The sequence below is a fragment of the Pelecanus crispus genome, chromosome Z (assembly GCF_030463565.1).
Source record: "Pelecanus crispus isolate bPelCri1 chromosome Z, bPelCri1.pri, whole genome shotgun sequence".
Classification (NCBI taxonomy): Eukaryota; Metazoa; Chordata; class Aves; order Pelecaniformes; family Pelecanidae; genus Pelecanus; species Pelecanus crispus.
Window position 1 is genome coordinate 40,284,481 of NC_134676.1, and position 27,426 is coordinate 40,311,906.

Sequence of the window (27,426 nt, forward strand, 5' to 3'; positions counted from 1 at the left end):
GTAATTCTTGAAAGGTCTAACAAAATTTCTAATGTTTGCAAGTTTTAAAACATTAAACAAAAATGATGTGTCATTCCTGATGATCAGGCACTGTGTTGAATCAATCTTTTCCAGACCAGATGCAGAATGATCAAGAGGGTATTTTGCAAAAGGGAAGTGATTTATACTGGACTTGAAAAAGGAACCACTTGCTTGCCAGCCACATACACTTCAGAAATATTCCGATCATCACCTGAAATAACATGGTCAAAACAGAGATTTGCACATAAATCTATGCACTGATTTAATTAATGACAATTATACAATCCACAAAATCAGTTTTGGAATACATCATTTGCAGTGACTGTTTCCTAGGACTGAGAAAGTTTATTTGGAGACAGATAGACAAGGCTACCACAAAGATTATTGGATGTTTAAGCTACCCATGCTTTTCTGAAGAAATAAACATAGCATTCAGCTGCTGCAGTGGTGTCATGGGTTTTCTACATATTTAGTAGATTCAAACCCTGAAAATATTATATATCTGTACAGAAAACGCATTGTTGTACAGCATCTGAACTAACTCGGGTATCAGGCAGCAGTAAAGCTCGTTTGCCTCAGCCAGGTTCTCAAAAAGGCAAAAGCCTCATTAGAGAGTTCTCATTAGAGAACAACACAGAACCAGTTACTTCTACATAACAACATAATGGGTACCACAGCTCTTGGTCCAGACCATGCCGTATAAAGAATATATATGCTCTTGGGGGGGGGGGGGGGGGGGATTTTTTGGGTTGGCTTTTGTTTGTTTTAAAGGGCCATCTTTTTTGTTTGGGAGCAAAAAGAACACAATGGCAACTGGTTTGCAGAAGTCCTTCTGAGCTGAACTGGTTCTGAACTGGTGATTAGCATGTCAGTTATTTTACTGTGAACTATGACTTACTTCATACTGTAGATACAGATGGGTGTGGTAATAAATCTGACAACCTTGGTGCATCTGATCATGTTAAAATGATTATTTAACTGTGTCCCAAAGAACAAAAGTTAAACCACTTAATTCTTACTCAGTGTTTATAAATAAATGTTAATAAATGTAAGTAAATGTATATTTGATTAATGTAAATAAATATTACTAGTGACATACTAATGTTTATATACAATGCAAATACATGTACTTAATTACTGTAAACAAATGTATATTTAATTATGTATAAATAAATTTATTATTAACCTCCACATTAATTTAGGCAATTTTTGATGTATGGAACAACAAGAGAATTGTATGTGGGCTGAGAATCAGAACATACCTAGATACAGGAACTTCTGGAGAGTGTCCTGTAAAAAATGGAAGAAAACCAAATTCAGAAAAAAGTATCTATCTGCATCCCAGATCACAATAATTTGAAGCTTGAATTAATTGCTAAAAAGTGCTTTCCCAAATATTCCTACTAACAGTAAAATAAAAGCTCAATTTGCACGTTTTCCTATAAATAACTTTCAGTACGGAGTCTGTATATCTCAGGAAGAAAACACAGCACAAATTTGACAGCATAAACAAATATATGCCTTAAACAAAATACTTCCCCTTCCTCTTTTTTAGAGTTCTCAAATTCATTTATTTATTGAAAAATAAGACAAAATTGTAAGCATTTTTGAAGTCCTAAGAACTGCTAACTTAGCTAAAAAGGTTTAGACTGAAACTGGAAAATATTTTTTTTCCAGAATTGTTTGAATTAGGAAGAAGATTTAAAACTTAAAGAATTTAATCTAATCCAGATTATTGTGGATGAAACAGATTAAGCAATTACCTCACCACTTATGCCCTCATTTCTAAGTAAATGGTGACATTCAGAATAGAGACAGCAATAGACAGTCTGGCTACATCAGTAAATTTGAGTAAACGTTGTTCACTACCTTTTTTTAATCATAAAAGGTTTTTGTACGAGAAGGTGTGCCCATTGCATAATGCCAATACTGCTTATACATTTGCATAAAAACTGTGCTTTCAACTCAGATTAGCTGTCTTGAGTTCTCCTTAAATTTACAATAGCAGTGCAGTCAAAGCAACCTAGCCTTTATCTGGGAACAGGTTGCCATTTTTGAGTTTGAACTCAAAGTTAACTGAAATTGAATTGCTTTTTCTTGGCTGCCATTTGCCACTGCAAATAGCTAACTCTAATTGTCAGCTTGGGCTAATAAAACATGCATTAAAAAATGTTGCATGCATTTTTGCTCTTGGGGATATGGGTCTGTCACTGCGGACAGCAAGATTCTAAAGAAAACCAACCACTGAACCTCTTGGGCTGAAGCACAGACAGCAGTGGTGTAGTACATCTGATCCCTGTTACTAGAATAACTCTCAAGAGACTTATTCTGGCTGTATCATGGACCTTCCCCACATCATTTCCAGATATTTTTTTGATCATTAATCCTGTTCTGATTACCTCAAAATTATCAGCAGAGAACAGGTCAAAAGGGCTGTCTGAAGCCTTCGTGTTGATTAGCAGTGCATCAAATTCTTTGCCAACCTCAAAGTTTCCAATCACATCGTCTAGTCCTAGAGCTGAGAAAGAAAATAAACTCACAAACAGTTCTTTAATACAAGCCTCTTTCCACCATGTGGAAGGACCTGGCAACTTACTTGAGATGTTCATAAGAAAAACTGAGATAATTTAGATGATTACACAGAAAAATACGAAAGCAAATTCAACAGTGAGTATGTTAGCATCTGAGTTCTTAAGCAACTTCTCAGTAAAAACATGTATATTTTGATGAATTTCTGAAGGGCATCCATTAAGGGTAAAAGAAATCTGAAAACCAATTTGAACCCTTCTTTTGATTTTTGTTCTTTGAATGTTCTCCATTGATTTTGTGTCACTGCAGATCTGATGCATAGGCCACTAGCTGTTCAAAGTGGAATAACAATCGTTTACATTGCAAAAATGTTAAATCTCCAAAAGGGGTGATGAAATAAGTCAGAGAAACAGTAAAGTACATAATAATACTCACCTTGCTAAGGTAGTATTAGATTTAATTGTTTAAACAGTTTAAGCAACTTTGACAGGCTGCACAGACCTATTACAATAGTAACCTATAATAATATGATAATAAAAGAGGTGTGCAGAGAGGATAACTAAGGGTAATTAGCAGGAACAAAGAACAATATGGTGTGGAAAAAATATTACAGCCAGATCTGAAGGTCTCATACCCACCTGTAAGGCTTGTCTTGTGGTCTATTATTTAGCTTTGTTATTTCAAAGCTTCATTACAACTTCTGGTTCTTAGGGGCACGAGCACTGAAAATCTGCAGTTTCATCTTCAGTGACTGGGTGCTTGCAAGTACTTAGAATACCTAAAGAGAAGCTTTTGTGTCTCCTTGGAAATGATTTAGGATAGTTTTAAGCTGTACAAAGTATCTGTCTATTAAATCAACTTTTCCAATACTCTGGAGATAAACTAAGTTATCAAAGGGGATAATATGCAAATAATTTGTTCGTTTGTTTTCAGATTGCTCTTGTCCAACAAAGGAACTTCAGCCTTCAGTGAAGTTTATCTGTGGCAGGAACTTGACAGTACTTTAAAGATGTTCAGACTCCTCCAAATGGTGAAATATTTTGACTACCTACCAGTTTCAACTAATATGATCTCATATTCCTTCAGGTTTGTGAGCAGAGTGCAATTTTTAGATTAAACACAAGAGGGTGACAAGCGTTTAGGAGGCTTAGCAAAGCAAATCATTGTGACAGAATCGCTCATTTAAGTTTCCGCAAACTGTACTTGTCCAGGCTACTGGAAGGTTGTATGAGTAATTTATATTCTACCCTTGAAAGTGATTCAGTAAGGATAAAACAGCTCAAAATTAATACACAAAATAAACACATTACTAAGTAAACCAAAGAACCCAGACAAAACAAGCACAAGAGTAGCTGGGAAGGGAAACCATGTATGAGTTCAGGATTTTTTTAAGTTTTCCTTTCCGTATCTCAGCTAATTTATTCTTACCTTTTATGAGAACAGCATATACTGTGGGCAAAAGATCTCTCCTTTTTTGTCCCCGCCCATTTTCTGTCCTCTCTATTTCCCCATTACACCCTCCAGAAATTCAAATACAGTCCTGACAAGACCTGTCTGATGACATTTTCATTGCATCTTTCAAACTTCCATTAATAGTTCCCAATGGTGTTTTCTGACAACTACAAAAATGTAACACTGAAAAGACTTGGGACCAGTTCTTTAGCAGTTAGTGAGCTCATTTCTGCTAACTGAAATAGTAATAAATTTTCACTTATGTGTGGATTTGCTCTCTGCTAAATCACACAAGTTCTGCTAAAATGTTACTAATTGTGTAAATCTCCATGTGCATACTGATCATGACAAAACATGTCAGTGAACCAGAATAACCAATATACTATATGACTATATTCTGCAGATGGAACTGTGTCTTAAATAACCGTGGTGCATATCCTGTTTAAACTTTGTGCTTTTCTCTGACTGAGGACTGATTTGCATGATGTTTTGATTTGCTGGAAAGACAGTGACCAACTGCCTCACTGAGAGCTCAAAAAGCAGAAACAAAATTAGAAACTGATGACAAACAGGATGCGTGATTTTATAGTAATTGCACAGCTTTTTCTCTAAGTGTTGGTTGCTGAGAAAACAAAGTCTTTCCAATCAGTGTGATAAACGTACAAGCACTAATGATTAAGAAGTCTGAGGATCTTCACAAAGAAAATGTACAACCCTGAAAAATCATTAAGGTTCTATTATTAAACTCTCAACATCAATTCGAATCATCTTCTGTAATGAGTCTAGTACGGGTATGACAGACAGAAGGATATCTCTGCCCAGCAGATACCATTTTAGATTTAACTCTGGCACCTGAAAATCTGTGAATTCAGCCACCTTTTAAAGACAGGGAGACATAATATCAAAAAGAGCTGTAGTTGTCTGTGTACATCCTAAAGAAATTTCTTCTTACCTTGGCTTCCTCCTAGAGTAGCTAGTTGAAAAGCTTCTTCAAGAGTTAGTCTTGTTTCATTCACTTTGTAGATCTGAAGGCTATTAGATGAAATCATTGTTTTCCTGATGGCATCAAGCATAGAAGCTGAATATCCACCGGCAACATCTAGAAGGGATCAGACTCTTGGAAACAAGCTTTGGGAATAATTCTATAGGTTAAATTTCTATGAGCTTAGATTAAATGTTACCAGGTGGCAGATGTGGTAAACACAAAACGTTTTACTGCTATGCACTGTCTCTGAATGTATAATTCCTAATAAATGTGCTGTCACACACAAAGTCAGGTAAATAGAACACATCACAGAGTAACAGAAACCTGAAATGTTGTTGTTCAAGCCCTGTTTACTCTCACGACAGGAAAAAAACTTTCTTCATTCATTTTTGGTTTTCTTTTTAAAACACTTTTGGACCAGCTGTAGATTTCAGTACTCTAGACTTCATTACTCTAGAAGTAGTGGGAAAAAAAAGCGCAGGTCCATAAGTTGGAGACATGCTCTCTTTTAAATACAAACAAGTAGTCATGTTTTTGTATCTCCCAGTGGTTTTCAAAAAAACCCGTTTTTACAGCAAACTACTAACCTGTGCCAAGGCCAAGCTTCACATTGTGTTTCAGGACCTTTTGCACATTTAAGACACCGCTGCACAGCCTGGATTGGAAGAAGAAACATGTTGCATGTGATACATGCAGACAGAGTTCAGGAAGAGCAGGGCTGCAGAGCCGTTTCATGACAAAGGCTCTCAGAACATGTGCAATAGATTGGATTTATTAAACTGGGATGGAGCATTTGCATTCATACATCTGAAAGATGTGGTCTAATCACTAAAAATAAAGGCAGTTTTTCTCAATTGAAAACTCCCACAATTCTATAGTTACCTGCTGAAAACAAGCTCTCAGTATACCGGTGAAAAAATCCGAATATGGTCTAAAGTATATTCCAGGAGATGGTAAGTCATTTCCTGAGCTCCATTAAGTCATCACAAACAAGATATTGATTACGTTAAACGCAAAATGAATGTTAACATTTCGTACAGTATCCTGGCTGCATACTGTATAGTATCTCATTTCTGCTTAATAGAAAGAAGACTATATAGCCCATTCCCATCTCCCCAAAACATATACATACTTTCGGGTGAAGGGAGATGGCCCGAATCTGCCATTGATAGAACAGACTATGTGAACAACAGCTTTATTTAATTGTACACCATTCTTTTTTTCTTTTTTTTTTTAACTTACGAAAAGTTAGAATTGGGACAATGTGAAATTGCAGCTCCACGAAGACTGAAAAGTTTCAGCTCTTCTTCAGAAAGATAACAGGCATGAGCCATCACTGTCTAAAGAAAAACAGAATCACCAATTTACTCAATATTGCATTTACTTCAGTGCCTGTGATTTTTGCTGCACTGCTTTTTATAGCCAAAAGGACACTTGTTACCATCAAGGGAAATTAATGCACTTCTTGAATGAAACTCTTGAAATCAACAGGGGAGAAACTCTCAACAGGGAAGAAACTCTCATTAACTTCAGTATGTCTGACATATCACTCCCTTGGCTTTTTTTCATTTATTAATGTAAGAAGAGAGGGTGTTAACTCTTGCAGTTACTGCTGTGACCTAAGAGCTTCAAGGAACAAAAGCAAAAATTCCGCAGATGCCCTAGCACTGCAGTAACCTTATGATTTATATTTCATAGCTAACACAGAGATTAAGTACTGGAGCTAGGAGTACATCAGATACAATGGAAGATGTATGTACAATTAGTGTGTTTCCCATTGTCTCTCTAAGGTTTGTACCAGGTAGATATATATATATATATATGTGGAATATTCTTTAATTATATAATCTAATTTGTTATGCAACTGATGAATGACTTTTCTTTCTTGGCCTACACAGCAGACTTTAAAAATAAGTTCACAAGCAGTATACAAAAAACAGAGAAATATAGGATAATATCATTTAACAGGACATAAACCAATTATTCCCAGACAAATCTACTGGGAATTACCTCATATGCCAAATGCCCACTCAAAGGCAAGAGCAAGAGCTCTGTTAAGCCTTGCAATCTGTTGATAAAAATGAGATCGACACAGGGACTGTTTCCACTGAGTATCTCCTAATAGCACTGTACCCTTGCCGTCTCTACTCATCAAGCTCAAATGTAACTGAAAATGCAATGAGAATAGCCACATCTTCAGTGTAGGACATACAGATGGTAGCTGCTGAACCAGATCTCTGCTGATCTGTACTTTTTAAAAAGAAGGAAACAGTTCAGCCACAGCTCTGAAAAACATACTTTTAAAACATGAAAAAAAATTAATTTGGTGTCTTAGTTTTGGTGGTTTGGGAGGGGGGAATGTCTGCAGTTTTGTTATGTTTGTGTTTAATAGAATGCTTCCCCAAACAGCCAGGAGCCTTGCACCAGAAAACACCGGTAACCCTGATTTTCAGTGACCACTTTCAGTGTTGTGCATATAAAAGTCTGACAGAATTAAGACCTATGTTTTTGCAGCACTAATATTCTCTTTAGTACACTGACACAACAAAGCAGTATGCATAAGACTGTGCAAGAGAACGAAAGTTAATACTGTGTACATACTTAAGTAGTCCATATTGATTTCTCAGGTAAAAAGGACTGTAAATAAGTAATTTACTGGGGTGCATTTTCTAAGACAGAAATGGCAGTTCAATAGCTAATTCTCAAGGAGTTCCCAGCTGCCCTCTGTGCCTCTGAAAATTCTCTTCTAGAATTTTAAATCAATTTGACTGATGTTTAAGCACTCTGACTGTAGTTAGGCTCTTCATATTCTCTCTTGCATGGGCTCTCCACTATCTAAAAAGGCATGCCCTGGCACTCCAACCTGTACTTAGTGTGGGTTGGTATCAGATCTGCTCGCATTTATCTCGCCAGCATAAAGCTTTAATGAATTTCAACTCTGCAGGCCACGGTGCCTCTCAACACTTGGTAAAATCAGCTAATGAGATGAGAGTGCTTTTGGATAGTCAGAACAGTAAAGTGCACTTGTCTGTATGTGAGGTTCACACAAAGAACACAACAGGACAAGCTGCTTTTCTGAAGGAAACTGCAAAAAATTAAGCTGGTCTTACCATAACACCATAGAACAAATCTTCAGCCAAAACCAGTGTGAAAGAACGTTGTAATACAAGGATAAGTGGGTACTGCCCAAGAATTACCAGCTCCTACAATACCAGCTTTACTTAGTCTCCTTCTGATCACACTGCCCCAATTCTCTCTGGAGCCCTTGGAAAATGGATCAGGGAGCATAAAATACCTTTATTGTTCATCTCCCCTGAAATGGTTAGGAAAAGTGTGGGCTTGTCTAAAGTTCCAACACCTTGACCAACACCTGTGCAACAGAGAACATAAACCCAATTTACTTTCCCCCAGACGCCACTGACCTAGACAAAACACCACAAACTTTTCAGGTAACTACAGTTAACCATCATATTCTCTACATGGATAAATCTAAGCTATGCTGTGGAAGTTTTTATGCAGCTACCTTGCTGGTAAGCAGCTTGTTTTTATCATACAATTCAGTGTAATTCTGGTAGGCAGGAAACATGTTCTCCACAAGTTTGAGTTCTCCTTCATTCTCACTTATGTGACTCTGCAATAAGAAAATATAGAGCAATGAGTGCTTTAAATAGAATTTAACCTGACATTACAACCTTCTGAGCAACCTATTGGTGCTAAACATATAATGACAGAAACCAGTATTTGTAAAGCCTGTAGTTAGATCTAGTCCGTGGGTTTCTCTTTTCATTGGAGAGGTCCCTGGGACCCAAAAGAGTAGCTCCATTTGTTCCTTTAAAAGTGATATGAGATGGTATGCCTGGATAGTCCATCCCAGTAGTTTGGTGATACAATGGCCCACTTGGTATTTGGCAAATGTTAAAATAATAAAAAAAATATATACATATGACTGTGAGGTAAAAGAGAGAACCAGCCTACCACAGAGCGGACCCTGGGATCAGGGCAACATATAGGGAGCTGCTCCATGTATCTTCAGATGGCCTGATGAATTCCTGATTTCAGATAAAAATCTGATTCTTCTGTGCTCCCACTGGAGCAATTATTTTCAAAATGCCCACTTCATAATGACAAAAAATCCTAATGTAGGCTAGCTTTAAAACACTATATGTTTAGAACTGTGTAACCAAAAACCAAACATCTTGAAATGTCAACAGATCTGTAAGCTTTAAAATACACCGTTTGTAAATACAGAAACTTCATCACACTGGAAATCCTACAGCTATGTTAACCATATTAAACAAGATACAATGATGAGTAATTCTTTTATCTACAGAAATCTGCTCTGCACAGAAACAGCAGAAGGCAGAGAGACAGACGTAACACCCTTGGACTACGGAGAGCAACCTTCAGCAACCCAAGGGTTGCTCTAACGTACAATGCCAGGTCCCGGTCTCCTAGTGACCATGCACTGGAGCTTGCTGAATTGTGCATCCTTCCAGCTATGAGCCTTCTCATTTCCTGTGCAGGTCACAGTGTTCTTGCAGAGTACCATTAATAATTTCAGAGGAATTTAAAAGACAGGCTCCAAGGTAAGGATGTTAAGTGTTTTGCCGAAATGATGAAAACTCCCTGCTCTGTATGCTATCTATCCAAACTCTTTAAATTGTATACAGAGCTCTCAGAGCTTACCTGCACATGGAGATCATGATCCTGTGCTAAATTGCCAAGTGCACGCAGCAAATCCTCTGTGCAGGAAGGGCCAAAGCGGGGTGTTATTACAGGCTGTACCCTTGGATACTGAAAATATTAGAGAGATGCTTGGGATTCTACATCTATATATGAGTAACCATAATTAAGACAAGCATTTACACAGCAATTACATTTTGTCTCCATTGCTTATTGCTTACTGCATCCTTGCCAACTCAAATTACGCTGTATAGTAATTTCCTTATTTTTATTAGAAATTTCACCACAGAAATAGAGAATCAAAGCTTTCTCTGATAACAGTTTTCATGAACCTTAGTAAAGCAGTTATTTTCATTAGAACTCTTTCATCAAGTCACTGAGATTTTACCAGACTTCAGGAGAAGCACTGGATGCTTTTTCAAATTTGCTGGCAGTCCAGTATGCATTACGAGAAATATGTCAGATGAACGAACGGACATTTTTCTGAGTTCCACTTCTGTGAATATCAAAGATGTAATGATGCAAAACTGCAGAGTTCTGTAAAAACAAAGCCTTTTTCCTGTTCAACCTTCTTCACTCATGATAGAATCATAGAATCGCTTAGGTTGGAAAAGACCTTGAAGATCATCCAGTCCAACCATTAACCTAACACTACCAAGTCTACCACTAAAACAGTTAACTGTAGAGTAATAATTAATTTCATGTTTCCTGGCTTGGTGGCTGGAATATTTTTTAATGAATGTAAAAACTAGGAATCATTAAGATTGGAAAGGACCTCTAAGATCCTAAGTCCAACCATCAACCCAACACCACCATGTCCACTAAACCATGTCCCCAAGTGCCACGTCTACCCGTTTTTTTAACACCTCCAGGGATGATGACTCCACCACCTCTCTGGGCAGCCTGTTAAGAAACAAATAGCAACAAACTGTCCCTATACTCCCTAGATACAAAGATTAGTGGTAGCATCAGATATGCTACACAGTAAGTAACAGTGGTCAAGACACCAAGACTAGAGCTACAGATGTTTACTTTACACTTTGCACTTCTGGATTAAAACTTTACTAAAAAATAGCCAATGGCATTACAATTCTGCCCTCAGTCACAGGCAAGAGTTGTGCATGTGGCACCACTAGAAGACAGTATATGATAACTTGATTTGCAGTTTCTTATACCACCTCCCATACACAAGGAACTCAGGAGTTCTGCAGATTAGCTGACTTACTCTACTAATACATATGATTTAGGAATTAAACTCAAGGCATCCGTTCTTGAGTATTTTGAGATGCAAATGTCAAAATTAAGCCATTGAAAACACAAGGCTGATAAGAAAGGTATCCCTGTTTGTAATATTGAAGTGTAAACCTCTATCTTTACCTCAGGAGTGTAAACCTGAATTTCTTTAGAAACACACTGGAAAACATGCGCTGACCCAAAATACTAATCGGTAATGCATTAGTAACTGTACTGTAAAAACACTGATTTCTGCTGATGAGAACTTCTTTTGCTAGTCTATTTATATACCACAGAGTGATTGACTGACTTCCACCTTTCTTTAACAGAAAATTGTCCTTCCTAGGAAGCTGCATATTTTAAAGTCAACAGAGAACATGCACAGAACATTACTCTGCTGTGCTCTGACCCCATGAAACTGAATTTACACTGCTACAAGCCCATTTCTCAACAACATGGATAGCAGCTGCTGGTATCTGTCTACTACACAGAAAGATGTGTTTTTATTGATTTGTCACTAAGCCAGCAGCATTTGTCAGTGGGATTAACTATTTCATATATTCACACAGCATCCCCTGAATACAAAACTGAATACAAAGGAGAACTCTACTTACTTTCTTTTCCAGTAGTTCTTTAACAAACCTGAAAAAAAGTAGAAAAAAATCTGTTATAAAACTGTCATCTGTGTTATAGATTATGAAAAATATAGAAAAATATTTACTTAGATACCCTATTAACCATTTCAGACATAGATAATTTTTCTACAAAAAGTTGGGCCAGATTCTCTGACGAAAAAAAAAGAAGCAACACAATGGAGTCAGGATAGTTACACCAAATTATGCTAGTTATGAATTTGACCCTGAGTATGCAGAAGTTTTTTCATTTGCAATAATTAACATAGACATGTGGTAATTACTCTGAGTTCTCACTGAAAACCAAATCCGTATTACATTAAATTAATTGAAAACATAATTATAAGCTACAGCTGCAACATTAGAGAGGAAAAAAAAAAAAAACCACTTAAATTTGTCCATGAATTTAAATTACAGCCTTAAATATATTCTATTATTTAAAACCCTATTTTTAAAAGATGCTGCAATATTTCATACCTCACTTACAGTAGTTGCATATGTCCTCATTCACTTAAAGGACCCTTGATTTTCTGGAAATGCTTACATTAATGTCAGCGTACAGATTATCTACCTTATGGAAAATACAGTATAGATTTACTTACTTTGTTAAATAGAAGAAGCTACCTCAGGGGACCTCTAGAAAAAACCTCAAGCAGTCAATATGGATAATGCATACCAGCAAATAAAACTTCCTCTGCCTTTGCAGGGAAGAAATTCTTTGAAAACTCATGCACAGTGTATGCAAATAAATTCCAAAAGCCAGTTTGAGATGGATTCTGGACAGGATCTCTGTAAATTTTCATGTCATAGTTTGTATTCAGAAAAACCTGTAACTTTGGTCACAACAAACATTGAATCAAATTTGTCAAGTATCTTCGGATGGAAGAGCAAATAGTGCTGGAGGCTAGATTCACTGAAGCTGGTGCTAGATCACCAGCTGGAAGTGAGAGACCTAAGCTGAACTTCTGCAATGACCAAAGGAGTTTAAGCCCACCACTGTCTAACTTTGAGAGCCAAAATACAATGTGAATTAGGTATCATCTGTCTGTCTCTCCTCTTACTGATTCACCTGATGTAACAGTAAAATATTCACTGGAGCAGAAACTGTAACACAAGTACAACTCTCAGGTGATAATCCAAAACCTCCAGACTGGCTGCTTTCATTCTTTTTCACATTCTTTGAACAGTGTCAGCATAGTTTCAAACCTGAAATACCTTTCTCAAAATACCCTATACTTTGTTGGCTTATGTACTTCTCTATAAGGAAAGAAGCTCAAGTTCAAACCACTGTCTTCTGTAGCAGAACAGATTTGAACATGGGTCCTCCACTTTCCAGATGACTACAACTACTAGTAGCACATAATGTATTCTAGATTTCAGTTCCCCAACTTATTATTCAACCCTCTTTGCAGGAGAAGGGTAGATTCAAATTCTTGACTTGAATTTAGATTTAATATACAAAGCACTTGGAATTGTATATTATTTCTGTGCAAACAATATAAGTATTATATTTACTGTACAGAACTGAAATCAGTGTAATACATTTTCTGATGGTGTGACAGATCGTATTTCTTAGGTCCTGTTAAAAAAAAAAAAAAAAAAAAAGGTTGCCCTCTTAAAGGAATAGCCTTTTTCACCCTTCTGCAATTGTATTGCTGCGATTCAGGCCTGATGAGATAAGTACCCCTGATCCATGAGTACCCCTGATCCATGCTGACAAGCACACAGCTCTCTTCTCTAGACAGCTCCGGAGTACTTGTGGCACACTCTCATCCAAAGCTGAGAGACATTTGTTATTAACAGAATCACATGAGAAAGGAGTTGGAGGCACAAGATAGGTATTTAAAAGAAAGCTATTTAGATCATTCTGAAGCTTTAAAAAATACCAGAACTGGAAGTTCTGCCACTTTCAGGGCCATTTAGCAGGACTCACTCTGTATTACAAAAACTGGGGATTTACGTGAAGGAAGACAAATGTTAATAGAGCGCAAATTACTAATGTTATGTGCTTTAAAAACGTCTTTAAATGCAAACACCATCAGAAATCCATGACCATTTCTAACTTTTACTGGCATTCTTCTAGCATGATTTGCAAAAATAAGGTAGCAACTTCACACAAGTGCCATACATGTCTACATTAGTTATCTTCCCTTTCAGCATGATATTTGAAACATTTATACAAGTAAATAGTCCTGTGAGAAAAGCTGTATGTCTGCTTAAGCATTTTCTGAGCATGGATGTGAAAGACAAGGGAAACCTAAGACAGCAGGCGGCCACATTCTAGTCTTGGGTCCCCTCTGCCATGTACATTGCCTTGATTTGATTCCCCTTCATTCCCTCAGCAGCAAGTTAGAGTAATTTCACCAGTGCTATGCTGGAGGAGAGGAGAACCACAGCATGTTTAAAATGGGGTATATGAAAGCTGACTCCTACAACTTGAATAAAGCTTTATTTTAAATGGGGGAAGGAATTAGCTCAGAAATTAATGGGGGTGAAGGAACTGATGCAACCCCACCATCCCATGTCAGGTCACATCACCTCCACACACAGAGCTATGAAGGGAAAAGAGGATGCAGAAAACAGACAACAATATACACATATTCTCTCCAAACCCTGGAGCTGCAGCTTCTCCCTTTCTTTGGAAGAGCTAGAGAGAAACCACTTGGGCTGTGCAGCAACTGGGTATGCAGGAATTGACAGAACTGTAGGAAACTACTGTCAGAAGAAAAAAAGCTGTTCCTAATAAATTTACGCCTGTAAGTTCTTAGTCAGCTTCACATTCACTTCTCAGATACATGAAAAAGTCTTGTGCCATCAATTTAATCAACTTACCTTTCTGTCTCTTGGACAGAGTCAGCAGTACTCTCTTTGTATTGTGGCACACTGTCATTTATATCCATGCAGACTTTTCCAACAAATGCTCGTTGACCAAATTTATCTGTTGAGATGCATAAGAATATAAAACTCAGAATCACTGTTTCTCAAAAACTGCTATCAAAGCCTGTACTGAAATCAAAATAGCAAATTCTACCCGAGCCAGCTTCATTTAAGATGAACAGAATTTAGTCCTAAGTTGGGACCATCCATGTGACTTTTAAGGCTAAAAAGGAAAGAGGAAAAAAAAAAAAAACCCATTTAAATAAGAGTTCTCCTCTTCCACATTATAATTGAGGACTAGATTACTGTAGTTTAACCACAGCCAGAATTCATAATGGTAGTATATGAAGAAGACTGCTGTGAAGTATATGATGAGAAACACCAGCATCAAACTACAGTAGCTCTAGTAGATGATTACCCTGAGCTGAGAAAAGGCACAAAGATCTCAGCAAACCATCTCTCCTTAAAAGAAAGGAATGAGGTTCCTAGCACGCCTCCCACATGCAGTTGGATGGAGAAAATTACCAGAGCTACTTCTAGCTTCTTTCTTGAGATTTATCCACGCTAGGACTCAGAATTCATGCATAAGACTTAAAAGGAATGCATATAATATTAAACTATAAGCTTTTAAACGTGTTTCTAAATTAGATCTCTTTTGTCCACTTTTACTGTCTGAGTTGTTGAATACAATGGCTTCAAAATTTTAGGTTTTCCTACAAAATCAGGAAGAGGGAATTTCTGATGGAAACTGAGATTCTCATTAAATTGCTCTGCTTTGGGAGCTGGCTGAGCCTTGAGAAATCCTGCAAGAATCACAACACTTTCAAACAGCAGGCATTTGCAATGGTGAACAGAAGGGAGGGATAAGATCCTGATGCAGCTCCCACTGTTCTGGTCTTAGAGGGGGTCTGGAGGGTTTTTTTGTTGATTCTCAACTGAAACTTCAGAGTATCAGGAAATTGATGCCCTGACTGCACCTCTTGTCATTCAGCCCTTTAATCCTCAAATAGCAAAAGGCTAGAAAGAGCAGAAAACTGCAGCTGAAGAGCAACTCCAGGAGACCTAATTCAAGTTCAGCCAGCAACTGATTTGGGAATGAAGAGAGTAGCAGAAACAACAGTAGGAGAGAGGCAGTTAAGTGAACAAGGGTAACTAGGGTGGATTTGGGGGATACAGTATGAGAGATATAATGAATAAAAAACAAATTAGCAAAAAGACAGATCCCTAGCTAGTCTAAAACTCCTAAGCTCTGTTTCCTTCAAAACAGGAAGGAAGGATATCTGCACAACAGCCTTCAAAACTGTTAGTCTTACCTATAATTTCAGCAAGAAGAAGAGTAGTATCTGTGTAAATTGTTGCAAAGTAGCAAGCTGTAGTTGTGCCATTCTTTAGAGTTCGTCTCTATAAAAAGAAATCAGTTTCAACTGTCTGGAAAAAAACCAATCAAGCTGCCACAAAGCAGAACAGGCAGTGTGATTTCAAACTGCAAGTACATTTAGTGATTGTGAAATTGTGCAGTGAAGCAGGAAGGTACAATACAGATTTTTAATTTCATAATAACTTCTTTAAGTCTGAGTGTCAATAAATACAAAAATTCCTTTTCCAAATCCATACAGGATTTTAACAATGGCTAAACCCATAGAAACCAGTCTGTATTTCCTTCACTCAAACTGGAAACAAATTCTGACTTATATTTAGAAATACAAACAACCAGTCATTTATGTTATTTCCTAGTTTTGAAAGGCTCTCCAATTTTCACAGTGAAGCACTGTTTACCTAATGTTAGAAAAGGAAGGCTTTTGGGAAAAAGTAATGGTTTTCATATCGCCACCTGATGTGGCTGGGAAAAATAGCCAGGCTTTCTTGTATAAAAAACCTTTGTAATCCCTGAATACAAAGTAACAAACTTCACGGTAAATGTAAACTGAGAACAACGGCTCAGAGTGTAATTTAATTATTTATTTAATTATACGATTTGAAAAGAGAGGGTGGTTGATACCTGTTCATTTTACTTTTGGAGGACATAACAGTAAATGAAGAGCCATTTAAAGTTACATTAAGTCACGATTAAATTTATAGCTTCATTTGATCTTGGGACTAATGCATACTATATTGACTACCCATTCAACATGCAGGTTTAAATTACATTTTTGGATTCTGGCTACAATGTAATTTGAGAATTTTATTTTATTTTTTTAATGAGATAGAAGGTGGGATATCCAACACAACTTCTGAGAATGCCTAGAGCTAATTATTTGACAAACATGAAGCCAAGCTCTGTCTTTTCCATACAATATTCAAATTAAAGCCAATAATTAAAAATATATCTTTAAAGGTTCCTAAAATGAGTCTCAAAAATAACAATGTCCATTACTGAGAGAAACTAACTTTGTCTTTCTTAGCTTTCAAAACCCAGAATTCTCTACTTCTGGATTCTTATCATTGTTAAATGAAATATAAAAACATTCTGTTTCCAAAACATCAGCATGAAAAATTGGCTTTCCCACAATTTGAGGGACCAGAGCAGGTTCCAGCTAATATCTGGCAAATTTCACCTAATTTGTTTGCTTTACCAAATATAGAAAGTGTTTATTGGAAACAGAATTTTTATTTGAAAAAATTCACATTTTCATTACAACTCCAAAAGTACACAGATACATGTGAAACAGTATCTGCTCCCTGCAGGTTTAGTCCTGTTTCTAAACAGTTGATGGTTATTATCAGCCCTACCAAACATTGCAGAGCAACTGGTATTCTGCAGCATTTGGGGGTGAAGACATTTTCCTGACCTTGTCCTATTTGATACACATGGGGAGAGCCTAACCATTGTGTTGAAGCTCCTACAACTAACTTTCATCTCTCACTGGCAGTTCTTTTCCAAGTGATGTTATTTAACACCTTGCACAGTGAGCACTTTAGCTGTGCTGATGTCACCCAGTCTGAACTGATGGAGGCAGTAACTGTTGAGGCACACAGCTGGAAGCCAAGTGCTCACAACGCCACTCTATCACTCCCCTTCCCAACTGGACAGGTGAGAGAAAATATAATGAAAACCTCATGGGTCAAGATAAGGACAGGGAGAGGTCACTCAGCAATTACAGTCATGGGCAAAACAGACTCGACTTAGGGAAAATCAGTTTAATTTATTACCAGTCAAATCAGAGTAGGATAACGAGAAATAAAAACTAAATCTTAAAACACTTTTACCCCACCCCTCCCTTCTTCCCAGGCTCAACTTCACTCCCAATTTTCTCTACTTCCTCCCCTGCAGCAGCGCAGGTGAACGGGGAATGAGGATTGTGGTCAGTTCATCACATGTTGTTTCTGCTGCTCCTACCTTCTCAGGGGAGAACTTCTCACAGTCTTCCTCTGCTCCAGTGTGGGGTCCCTCCCACAGGAGACAGTCCTCCATGAACTTCTCCAGTGTGGGTCCTTCCCATGGGCTACAGTTCTTCACAGACTGCTCCAGCGTGGGTCCCCCACGGCGTCCCAAGCCCTGCCAGCAAACCTGCTCCAGCGTGGGCTCCTCTCTCTCCATGGCTCCACAGGTCCTGCCAGGAGCCTGCTCCAGCGCAGGCTTCCCACGGGGTCACAGCCTCCTTTGGGCACATCCACCTGCTCCAGCGTGGGGTCCTCCTTGGGCTGCAGTGGATATCCACTCTACCGTGGACCTCCGTGGGCTGCAGGGTCACAGCCTGCCTCAACCATGGTCTTCACCACGGGCTGCAGGGGAATCTCTGCTCCGGTGCCTGGAGCACCTCCTCCCCCTCCTTCTTCACTGGCCTTGGTGTCTGCAGGGTTGCTCCACTCACATATTCTCACTCCTCTCTCTGGATGCAGTTTGTGTCCTGTTGGTTTTCTCCCCTTCTTAAATATGTTATCACAGAGGCACTACCACTGTCACTGATTGGCTCAGCTTTGGCCAGTGGTGGGTCTGTCTTGGAGCCGGCTGGCATTGGCTCTAACAGACATAGGGGAACCTTCCAGTAGCTTCTCACAGAAGCTACCCCTGTAGCCCCCTCACTACCAAAACCTTGCCACGCAAACCCAATACAATGTTTTAAGTAGCTAAAGGCATGTGTGCTTGTCACTAGAGTTTATGACCAAGCTGCTCCTACATGTTTTTATTATGGCAGATGGCAGAAAGTTGGGGTTTTTTTTTAAATTTGTGTGGCAAGGACAGTAGAACTATTTATTTCAGATTCACTATGTTATTATTTTGACAACACATGTTGTCACAGTATTAGAGAAATGCAAGGCAACTTATGCTGGCCAAATCATTTAATCTGTTGAAGATATTTCAGTCCACATATTAAAGGATACATTTCAGTTATAGGACAGAATCCGTACTCTGCAATGTGACCTAGTTACTTATTGTACATCAACTGAAATTTGACCTTAAAGCCTTTATATTGCTCAGAACCAGCCTAGCTGAAACACAGTCTCTCTGTGCCACAATACCATTGACAGGCTTCATCTAAAGCCCCTGCAGTGAAAGATACTCCTTCTACAAGGACCTCAGCTGTAGAAACGTCTTCCTTAATTACTCCAAAACACCCCAGATTTGTTGTCTGTGAGAAACATCTTCTCTTCAGTGTAGCCTTTGCAGAAGACAATTTCATAGTAGAGGCTTTTTGTACAGAAAAGGAAGTATCCTCTGAATTTTTTTTTCACCATGCTTGGTTATTTATGCATTGAGTTAGTCAGCACCTGCTTGCTATACTAGCTCTGGGAGTACTCTTAAATGTTGGTCATTGTACGCAGGTAACAGAAAAGATGATGTACAAGTTCGTTGTTAACTGTGATTAAATGAACTGTCTTACAGGCAACAACAGAACAAGACTGGAACTAGTAGGGGACAATCTTGTCTGGCAATTAGAACAGTGGCTATACTGTTGGCTTTATCTGGTTTTCATGACATTACAACATGCTCTACTATTTCTGCTGACCTTCTGAAAACATAGATATATTTCACAAATATGAATGTTGTCAAGTAGGTAAATGACATTTGCAGTACTTACAACAACTCTGGTGTACACTTCTTCTGCAAAATCACTGTCTTTGTATTTGGCTTCTGTTGGGAATGTGTAGGTAGTCAACCACTGCAAAAGAGGTAGATCTACTCTTGTACCAGTAAATGAGTACTGAGGGGCATGAATGTGTGTATCAACCATTCCCGGCATGAAGAATTCACTAGGGAAAGAAGAAAATTACAATAGTCCAAAAGGTAACAAAATTTTCCACAGTAAGTAGTTTTTCTTTAAACAGTACCTTTGAGCAAAATCCACCAGAGTAAAGGGCAAGTACAGATTAACTTTCCTCTTTCAGCATCAGCCTATCAACTCCTACTGTACCTCTACCCATACTCCTTTTATAGTATGAAGCAGTTAATAATAAAACTTTCACACAGACTTATATATAGCTAACTCAGAGAAAAAAACCATGATGAATCCAATTATCTTTAATATTTACCCAGACTAAATGCCAACAAGTAAAGCTAAACTGACTTCACAATAACTAAAATTACTCCACCATAGAATCCACCTGAAAAAGAGAAAAATTGGGCCTCTAGCTGCCAGACAATTATATTTACAAAACTGTAACTTTCTATACCCCAGTTTTCCTCTGTGTTATATATGTGTGTGTATATATATATTCAATCAATGAATTTCAAGGTTTAATGGAAGAACAGCCACTGTGCCTACAAATGCAGACATAGACACCGGTGAAAAAAAACTCCGCTTAATATCTTGACAGGAAAGGCAAATTTACAATGGAACTGTAGTATTGTTTGTTGTCATGTAGTGTTCATGCAATAACAGGGATGAATATATCAACATTACCAGGAAGTTGCTATAATTATTTTGTTTCGTGCTGGCACTCTGTACAGCATAAAATTTCCTTCATTCCCCTTCTCCCTGGCTACTGAGTGAACAGTGATTTCACCTCTTTGTAGTTCCCCTTCTTCCTGTTTTCCTGCATGCTAGAAATGCTGAAAGATCTTTCTCAATTCGATCCATATTCCCAGCACCTACCACTTTCCTCAGACTATTTCAAGTGAAGAAAACATCTGATGACTCATATATTCTGTATGATTAGCTTTCCAACAAAGCATACAGACTTTTTAACAACTGAACACTAAAACGATGCTGCAGCTCTAGATTCTAAGCCACAAGTCGTTTACAGTTGTGCTACTACATGCAAAGCATAGTAGGTGTGATCCAAAACTATTTCACTTCACCAGAAAGGTGGGGAATTTCACTGGCTGAAGAAAAAAGAAACGCTCTAGCTGCAATACAGTTAGAAATCCAAGGCTCTGTGTTTAGAAGGTTTAAATATTCTAATTTTATTAGTTTTTATTAGGGAGTGTGTCAAAGCCCAAGCAATTGAGTTTTGTATCTGCAGTGTTAGTGTCACCAACATTTGCTAAGTCTAGAGTTTCAAGCTAGTTAGGCACAGCCCTCTGCTAACAAAATGGATATAAAATGTAATTTCAAGAATAAACATTATTTACTTCTGTAAGCACAGAAGAGGTCATGTATGAAAGCTAAACATGGCATTTTGTTCTGTGCAGTGTGAATCAGCCAGCACAATTCAGCCATGGCTGCAGTCCCAAACCAAGAAATGCAAAAAGCACACGGACTGTCCACCCTCCAAGTCCCATCCAGGACACAGGCAGCTCTTGGGTTAAGAGCTCTCATAGACCTGAAAGGGAGTTTTGCCCATGAGATTCGACTTAATGTGCTTCCTGGCAAAATGTATTCACAGAGACTCGCATTACTTCACTCAGAGCATTTGCTGAAATTAATCTAAACAAAACACATACTGGTTACTCAGTTCTCTTATGTCAGACGGTTTGAACCCCCACTTCTTAGCCAGTTGTTCTTGCTGATCAGTTTGTTCCAAAAACACAATCTAAAAGAAAGAAAACATAGTTAGATACTTTAAACCTGTATCCCACACCAGCTTTGCATGAAGGCAAAATGAGTCATATCTTAAAATAGATTTTACACACTTACTACAAAGGTGATAGGTTTGCATTGAAATACTTGTTCTTCCTGACTATCAAGCATGATTTTGAAATATCTACTCACTATCCAGTAAATAACCACACCCACTTTGTAACTTGTAAGAAAACAATTAATTCATTCTCAAGTAATACATGGACAGAACCAGACAGACTGCAGTGTCCACTGCAACGTACCGCCATGCTAGCAGCACAGCCAGTCGCTGTGGAGGTGTGTGACAGCCTTACGAGAATGCAATTACAGTATTCAAAACCAGAGGGGTCAAATTAATTGCTTCACCTAGGACTGACTGGCACTGAGCTAAGTATTTTCTAATTTTCTGCTCGTGTCATTAATGTTGGGTTTGGTTTTTTTTTTTTAAGTGCCTAGCATGAGAAAAGAAATTGAGGGAAAAAATGCCAATAATCTTTTTGTTTTCCAGAACAGACTAAAGGTATGCCTAAGGTCTTCGTTTATTTAAAAAAAAACTACAATCTGGAGCCTAACTCAGTCCCATTTGACTCCTAGAGGACATCGACACTGCTGCTGCTGAGTTTCTGTTGCCAAGTCAGAACTTTAGCACACTTTCTGTTATTTTTAAATTCCATGGCATTTTAAACTACAGCATGACTCTTGGCAGCTGAATTCTCAACTCTCTCATCCTCTGGTCTGGCAATAATAGGCATGACAACTCTCCAAGAAACGAAGAGTGGGGAGTCTAGGAACTGAAATGCCCGCTACAGGTTCCAGGCGGGATCCAGGTTTCTGCAAAACTTTACAGAGTAGAGGACCCTGCCACCTCCCCTGGCCAAAGACTGTCTGTCCTGGGCTGTCAGGAATTCTTGCCTATGTACAGTTTCTGCCAGAAACCAACTCATGGTCTTCTAACTCCCTTGGTACAAGAGCTCATCCCTCTAAGTTCAAGGGAGTAATCTTACTGCTACCAGCACCCTTTGCTCCTGTGAAGATTCCCACACTGGGGGCCTGTATCACCCTCATGACAGCAGTTTCTAAGGCAGCAATTAAAAAAACATGTAAAGGCAAGATCAAATACTTGTAAGAAGGCAATAGGAAGGAACTTAGGAGGAAGATCAAGAGTACCAAAAGAGCACTGTTTAGCAGTTATTTGCACAGCCATTTTTTTATGTGTATGACATTACCTTTTGCATTTTCTATTCTTTCTACAAAGAAAAATAAGCAAAGGCTGCTAAACTGTAAACAAGTAGGTTTTGGCTGCCTAGTCTTTTAAATGCACAGATGGCTTATATGATTTAAATTGTCTAAAGAGCAGATGTTTTAAATTTTTAGGCATAAAAAACCTTGTTAAAATCATACCATATAAATAAATACTACACTAGGAAAAATTGCAACAATACTGTAATCCATTAACACTTCACATGAAGCAGCATCTCTCTCTTTCTAAAGAGGAATACAGCCGGTTTAATTAGCTATATATCTGCAGAGGGCTTAGAATACAGACCTACTGAAATTTCTGATGAGCAATAAAGAAAATGTCACTCAGATGCTGAAGTCAAAATGGATGCAGAATGAGTAACGTTAGAGCTGCTGAAAAAAAAGAAAAAAGAAAAAAGGAAAAAAAAGAAAGGAAAGAGAGAGAGAGAAACATGAAACACCAGATGGCAAATTCTGGAAACAGACGTTGCCATGGAAAAGAAGTTAGTACTATGTACTCTTAGGGTGCAGATAATAAAACACTTAAATCATGGAAGAATGAAGGAAGTATGTTTCAAGGGAGCTGGACACATAAATATCAACCCTAAATCTGGCACCTGGTCCATTATTGTCGAATGCGGCTATGGATGAATCAGCAAGACATCTACACTCTTTTCAAACAAATTTTCCAGCAGAACTCGTTGGTCGCCCAAGAGATGTCTCCCATTGCTTTACAGTGCTCTGGCTATCCTTCTAACACTGAATGCTTTGGCTTGGACAGGCTTGGACATTGCTTGATTATTTGCTTCTACACCAACCTGGTGCACTGGTCCTTTAAATTAGTTCTGGACCTTAACACTATAAAAGCAAGAAAAAATCAGAGAGTCAAGAGAAGTGCACAGGCAAGAGTAAGACCTTCAGCTTGTAAAGAAGGAAGCCAAGGACAATAACCAGCGCTTTGGGAAAGCGGGATCAGTGGCTGCGAACACCAGTGCCCAAACACTTTGATCAGTTCTGATGTGTCACCCATGCGATGGGGCTAAAGGATCCAAAGATAAGGAGCTGAGTCATCTCTACTGAGACATATTGCTCATGAGGTTCAACAAGGCCAAATGCAAGATCCTGCACCTGGGATGGGGCAACCCCCAGTATCAGTACAGGTTGGGGGATGAAGAGATTGAGAGCAGCCCTGCGGAGAAGGACTCCACAGGGGATACTGGTAGATGAAAAGCTGGACATGAGCCAGCAATGTGCACTTGCAGCCCAGAAAGCCAACCGTATCCTGGGCTGCATCAAAAGAAGCGTGGCCAGCAGGTCGAGGGACGTGATTCTGTCACTCTACTCTGCTCTGGTGAGACCTCACCTGGAGTACTGCGTCCAGCTCTGGAGCCCTCAGCACAAGAAGGACATGGACCTGTTGGAGTGGGTCCAGAGGAGGGCCACCAAAATGATCCGAGGGCTGGAGCACCTCTCCTATGAGGCCAGGCTGAGAGAGTTGGGGTTGTTCAGCCTGGAGAAGAGAAGGCTGCGAGGAGACCTTATTGCGACCTTCCAGTACTTAAAGGGGGCCTACAGGAAAGATGGGGAGAATCTTTTTAACAAGGCCTGTTGTGACAGGACAAGGAATAATGGATTTAAACTAAAGAAGAATAGATATAGACTAAACATAAAAAAGAAATTTTTTACAATGAGGGTGCTGAAGCACTGGAACAGGTTGCCCAGAGAGGTGGTAGAGGCCCCATCCCCGGCAACATTCAAGGTGAGGTTGGATGGGGCTCTGAGCAACCTGATGTAGTTAAAGCTGTCCCTGCTCACTGCAGGGGGGTTGGGCTAGATGACCTCTAAAGGTTCCTTCCAACCCAAAGCATTCTATGATTCTATGATCCCTACCCTGCTGCCTAGCTCAGGCTTTTTTTATTCCAAGAGATGCCCAAAGCTCCTCCATCAATGCATAGCTGGTCCACTAAACTATGCATCAACCCCGATGTGGTAAACTGTGACTGCCTCCAAGCACCACAGTGCAAATAACTTTGCTACCAAAAGAATGGAAAGCAAACAATACTGGCTGAAGGAACACAGTGCCTGTGTTACTTTGTTTCTGGCTATGACATTCATAGATGAACATGAATAAGGGGTCCATCCTTCTTTCCCTTCCCACATGCTCCCACAATGATTAGCTGACTTTTGCAATTAGAGACATGATGCCTATTGCTTGCCTAGTTCCCCAGACTGGAGTGTGAGGCTAGATGAGTAACAGGAGCACTTAGTAGACACAGCTCCTGAACAAACAGCCCAACCTGCTGACAAATGCTAAGCAACAAACTCCAGATAGATGCTGGTGCCTTTGTACCTTCTTCCTTGTACAGCTAACACACATCACTTGCTATCCCAGCTGGCTTAAATCAAACACTTATGTTTGGCAGTACTTAACAATATTGACTCTCATTCCACAATTCTTGCTCTTTTCATGTCTTCAACAGGAGCTTTTAGCTTAATACTTGCTCTACTTACTTCATATTCTACTCAGCTAAGTTAATTACACCAATACTTCACATTTTGCACCTGTCTCTATTTTCTTTACCCTGAGGAATACTACCCTATTTGCCATTACTCAAGAGCGGCACCACACTGCTCTGCAAACCGGTCAGTTAAACACAGTCCTTGTTTTGCTAACTTGATGATGACTTGGGTCTTCATACCTGACAGCAGCGTTTTCCTTGCTAAAGCTCCCTTTTCATCTACAGGCAAAGCACAGAGACCTGACATTTCATCTGTGGCCTTCACCAGCCAAGTATCCCCACATGCAGGGGGGGTCTGGGCAGCGTTTCTGTGGTGCTGGTTGTATGCTCCTGTCCCTTGGAGGACAGGCAGGAACTCACACTGGAGAACAGGACCTGGCTTTCACAGAAGCCGATCTGTTCATGCTGTCAGAGACCGTGCAAGATTTTTCCATGATGGAGTCAGCAACATGAGGCAAAAGAACAATACCTATTTAGTTAAACTTACTTCTTTGGGAGCAATACTGAAACAGTTTTGGCAAAAGTTTGGACAATAAAGGTAAGCAATTTTCTGACCACCATGTCCTTCTTGAAAGCCAGCTCTTCCGTGATCCCAGTGGAAGTTCTGCATGAGGTTAAATTATGAGTAATAGGCTAAAGGGTACCAAAACTCAGTGTTTCAGGCCCTGGAATAGTATTAATAAAATAGTATATTAAAAAGAGAAGAAAATGAAAGTCCTTGTTACTGTACTCTGGTGGGAATTTTATTTTTGGACAACAGTGTTTTACTGGAAAATATTTTTTTTTCAAACAACTGCATGTTGCCAATTTTTGCAAGGAAAACAATACCCAGTGAATCCTTGTTCACTGGGAGAAGGGAAGAAGGTGACTGAGAGCACAAATCCCTAGCTATAGCTTACTAAGGTACCTGTTTTTCAAGAAAATAACTTAAAGGTCTTGATTTCCTAAGGATGTTGAGTAGGGACCCTTTTCTGGAAATTGCCGTTAGAGACAGTGGGATGAGTTTCTGCCTCCTGCACCTGAGTTACACAAACCAAACCCTTTTTTCAATCAGCTCTATTGTTTTCAGTTGACAGCAGCCAACACCTAGTTATGCAAGTTTTTGTTTCCCTCCCGTACATCAAAATACAGCTTCTCATAGACTTTGCTATGCCTTGCACCAGACTCGAGAGCTGTAAGAGGGCTGTCTTGAAACAGGCCCTCATGGACCTGTACGAACAGAGAAAATAAACACTGTAAGGGCTCAAAGCATGCTTTGCACAGATTTCAAATGCTAGTGAAGCCTGACACACTGAAGCCTGTTATTTAGCCACAAGAAAGAAAATTACCTTTTTTTATTATGTATAGTGTACCTATATATGTTATTGAGTCTGTAAGAAACTACCAGTCTACCTACACAACATGCACTGTGAAACTCAGTTTTACGTGTGATATTGTTACAGGAATGATACGAGCTTCCTTGCCAGAATCAATCCTGCATTACTAGGAAGTGCAATGCTTGTTTTAAACTTGGCTTGTACCAACAACATGCCCAACGTCATCACCCTCCTAACTCTTTATGGGTATACGCCATGTTTTTTCTTGTGACAAGAAAAAAAAAAAAGCCTCACTCAGAAGGCTGTGTATGAGTACAGGGGTACACTGCAATTACTCACAGTCATTATTTTCATACTCAGGGAATGAAAAACCTGCTTGCAAAACTGAAAGGAAACTGAGAGAATCTGAAAGAGTGCCTGGCCCAGGCGCGCTGCTGTTTTGGAAACGTTTAGCACGCTTCACACACAGATTTTGGCTACCTGCAGACTCGTGCCACGGAGATAACGCGCCATCGCAGTTATCTCCAGCTCCTGCACGCGTGAAATCCCTTCCCCGCGGCTCTTTTGCCGACAGACTCCGAGCACTTCGAGTGCGAAAATCTTCCACTTCCTCCCGACAGACCGGCGGAGACGGCCCTGCCCCTCAGCACCCCCGGACGGGGACTCGGGGCCGAACTGGGCCGTTTTTACCCCGACGCAGGGGGAGGCTGGGGGCGAGCGGGACCCCTTGGAGACCACCGCCCCGGCGGAGCGGAGCGGAGCGGAGCGGCTGGGGACGGCGCTCGGGCATCTCCCCACGCCTCCCCCGGCCGCCCGGACCAGCCGCCCCGCAACACCCCTTCCCTCGCCCCCCGCGCTCACCGTCCCGCCATCGTCCACCCCCAGCAGGTGTCCGTGGAGGATCTCCATGGGCGCGGAGGGCCTGGAGTGCACGAAGGTGCCCCTGAAGACGTGGGCGAGCGGCGGGCGCTGCGGGGAGCCCATGGCGGCGGCGGCGGG

The 27,426-nt window shown here is 39.6% G+C and overlaps 1 protein-coding gene across 1 annotated transcript; it reads right to left on the reverse strand.

Moving 5' to 3' along the window:
- Positions 1 to 161: 161 nt before the first annotated feature.
- Positions 162 to 27,426, reverse strand: GDA (guanine deaminase). The gene is made up of 14 exons (XM_075726554.1): positions 27,289 to 27,426; positions 21,239 to 21,327; positions 19,434 to 19,605; positions 15,726 to 15,813; positions 14,368 to 14,473; positions 11,518 to 11,545; positions 9,674 to 9,781; positions 8,511 to 8,618; positions 6,230 to 6,327; positions 5,575 to 5,642; positions 4,955 to 5,101; positions 2,421 to 2,539; positions 1,284 to 1,311; positions 162 to 232 (listed from the first exon to the last, which is right to left on the reverse strand). Exons 1-14 carry the CDS (start codon positions 27,409 to 27,411, stop codon positions 162 to 164), a joined length of 1,353 nt encoding a protein of 450 aa, XP_075582669.1. The 5' UTR covers positions 27,412 to 27,426.

Coding starts and splice junctions, on each gene's coding strand:
- GDA (XM_075726554.1), bottom strand. CDS start 27,411: ATGGGCTCCCCGCAGCGCCCGCCGCTCGCCCACGTCTTCAGGGGCACC. Junction 8,619..9,673: donor ATCATGATCTCCATGTGCAG/GTAAGCTCTGAG, acceptor TTCTTATTGCAG/AGTCACATAAGTGAGAATGA. Junction 6,328..8,510: donor ACAAGCTGCTTACCAGCAAG/GTAGCTGCATAA, acceptor GTTTTTCTTTAG/ACAGTGATGGCTCATGCCTG.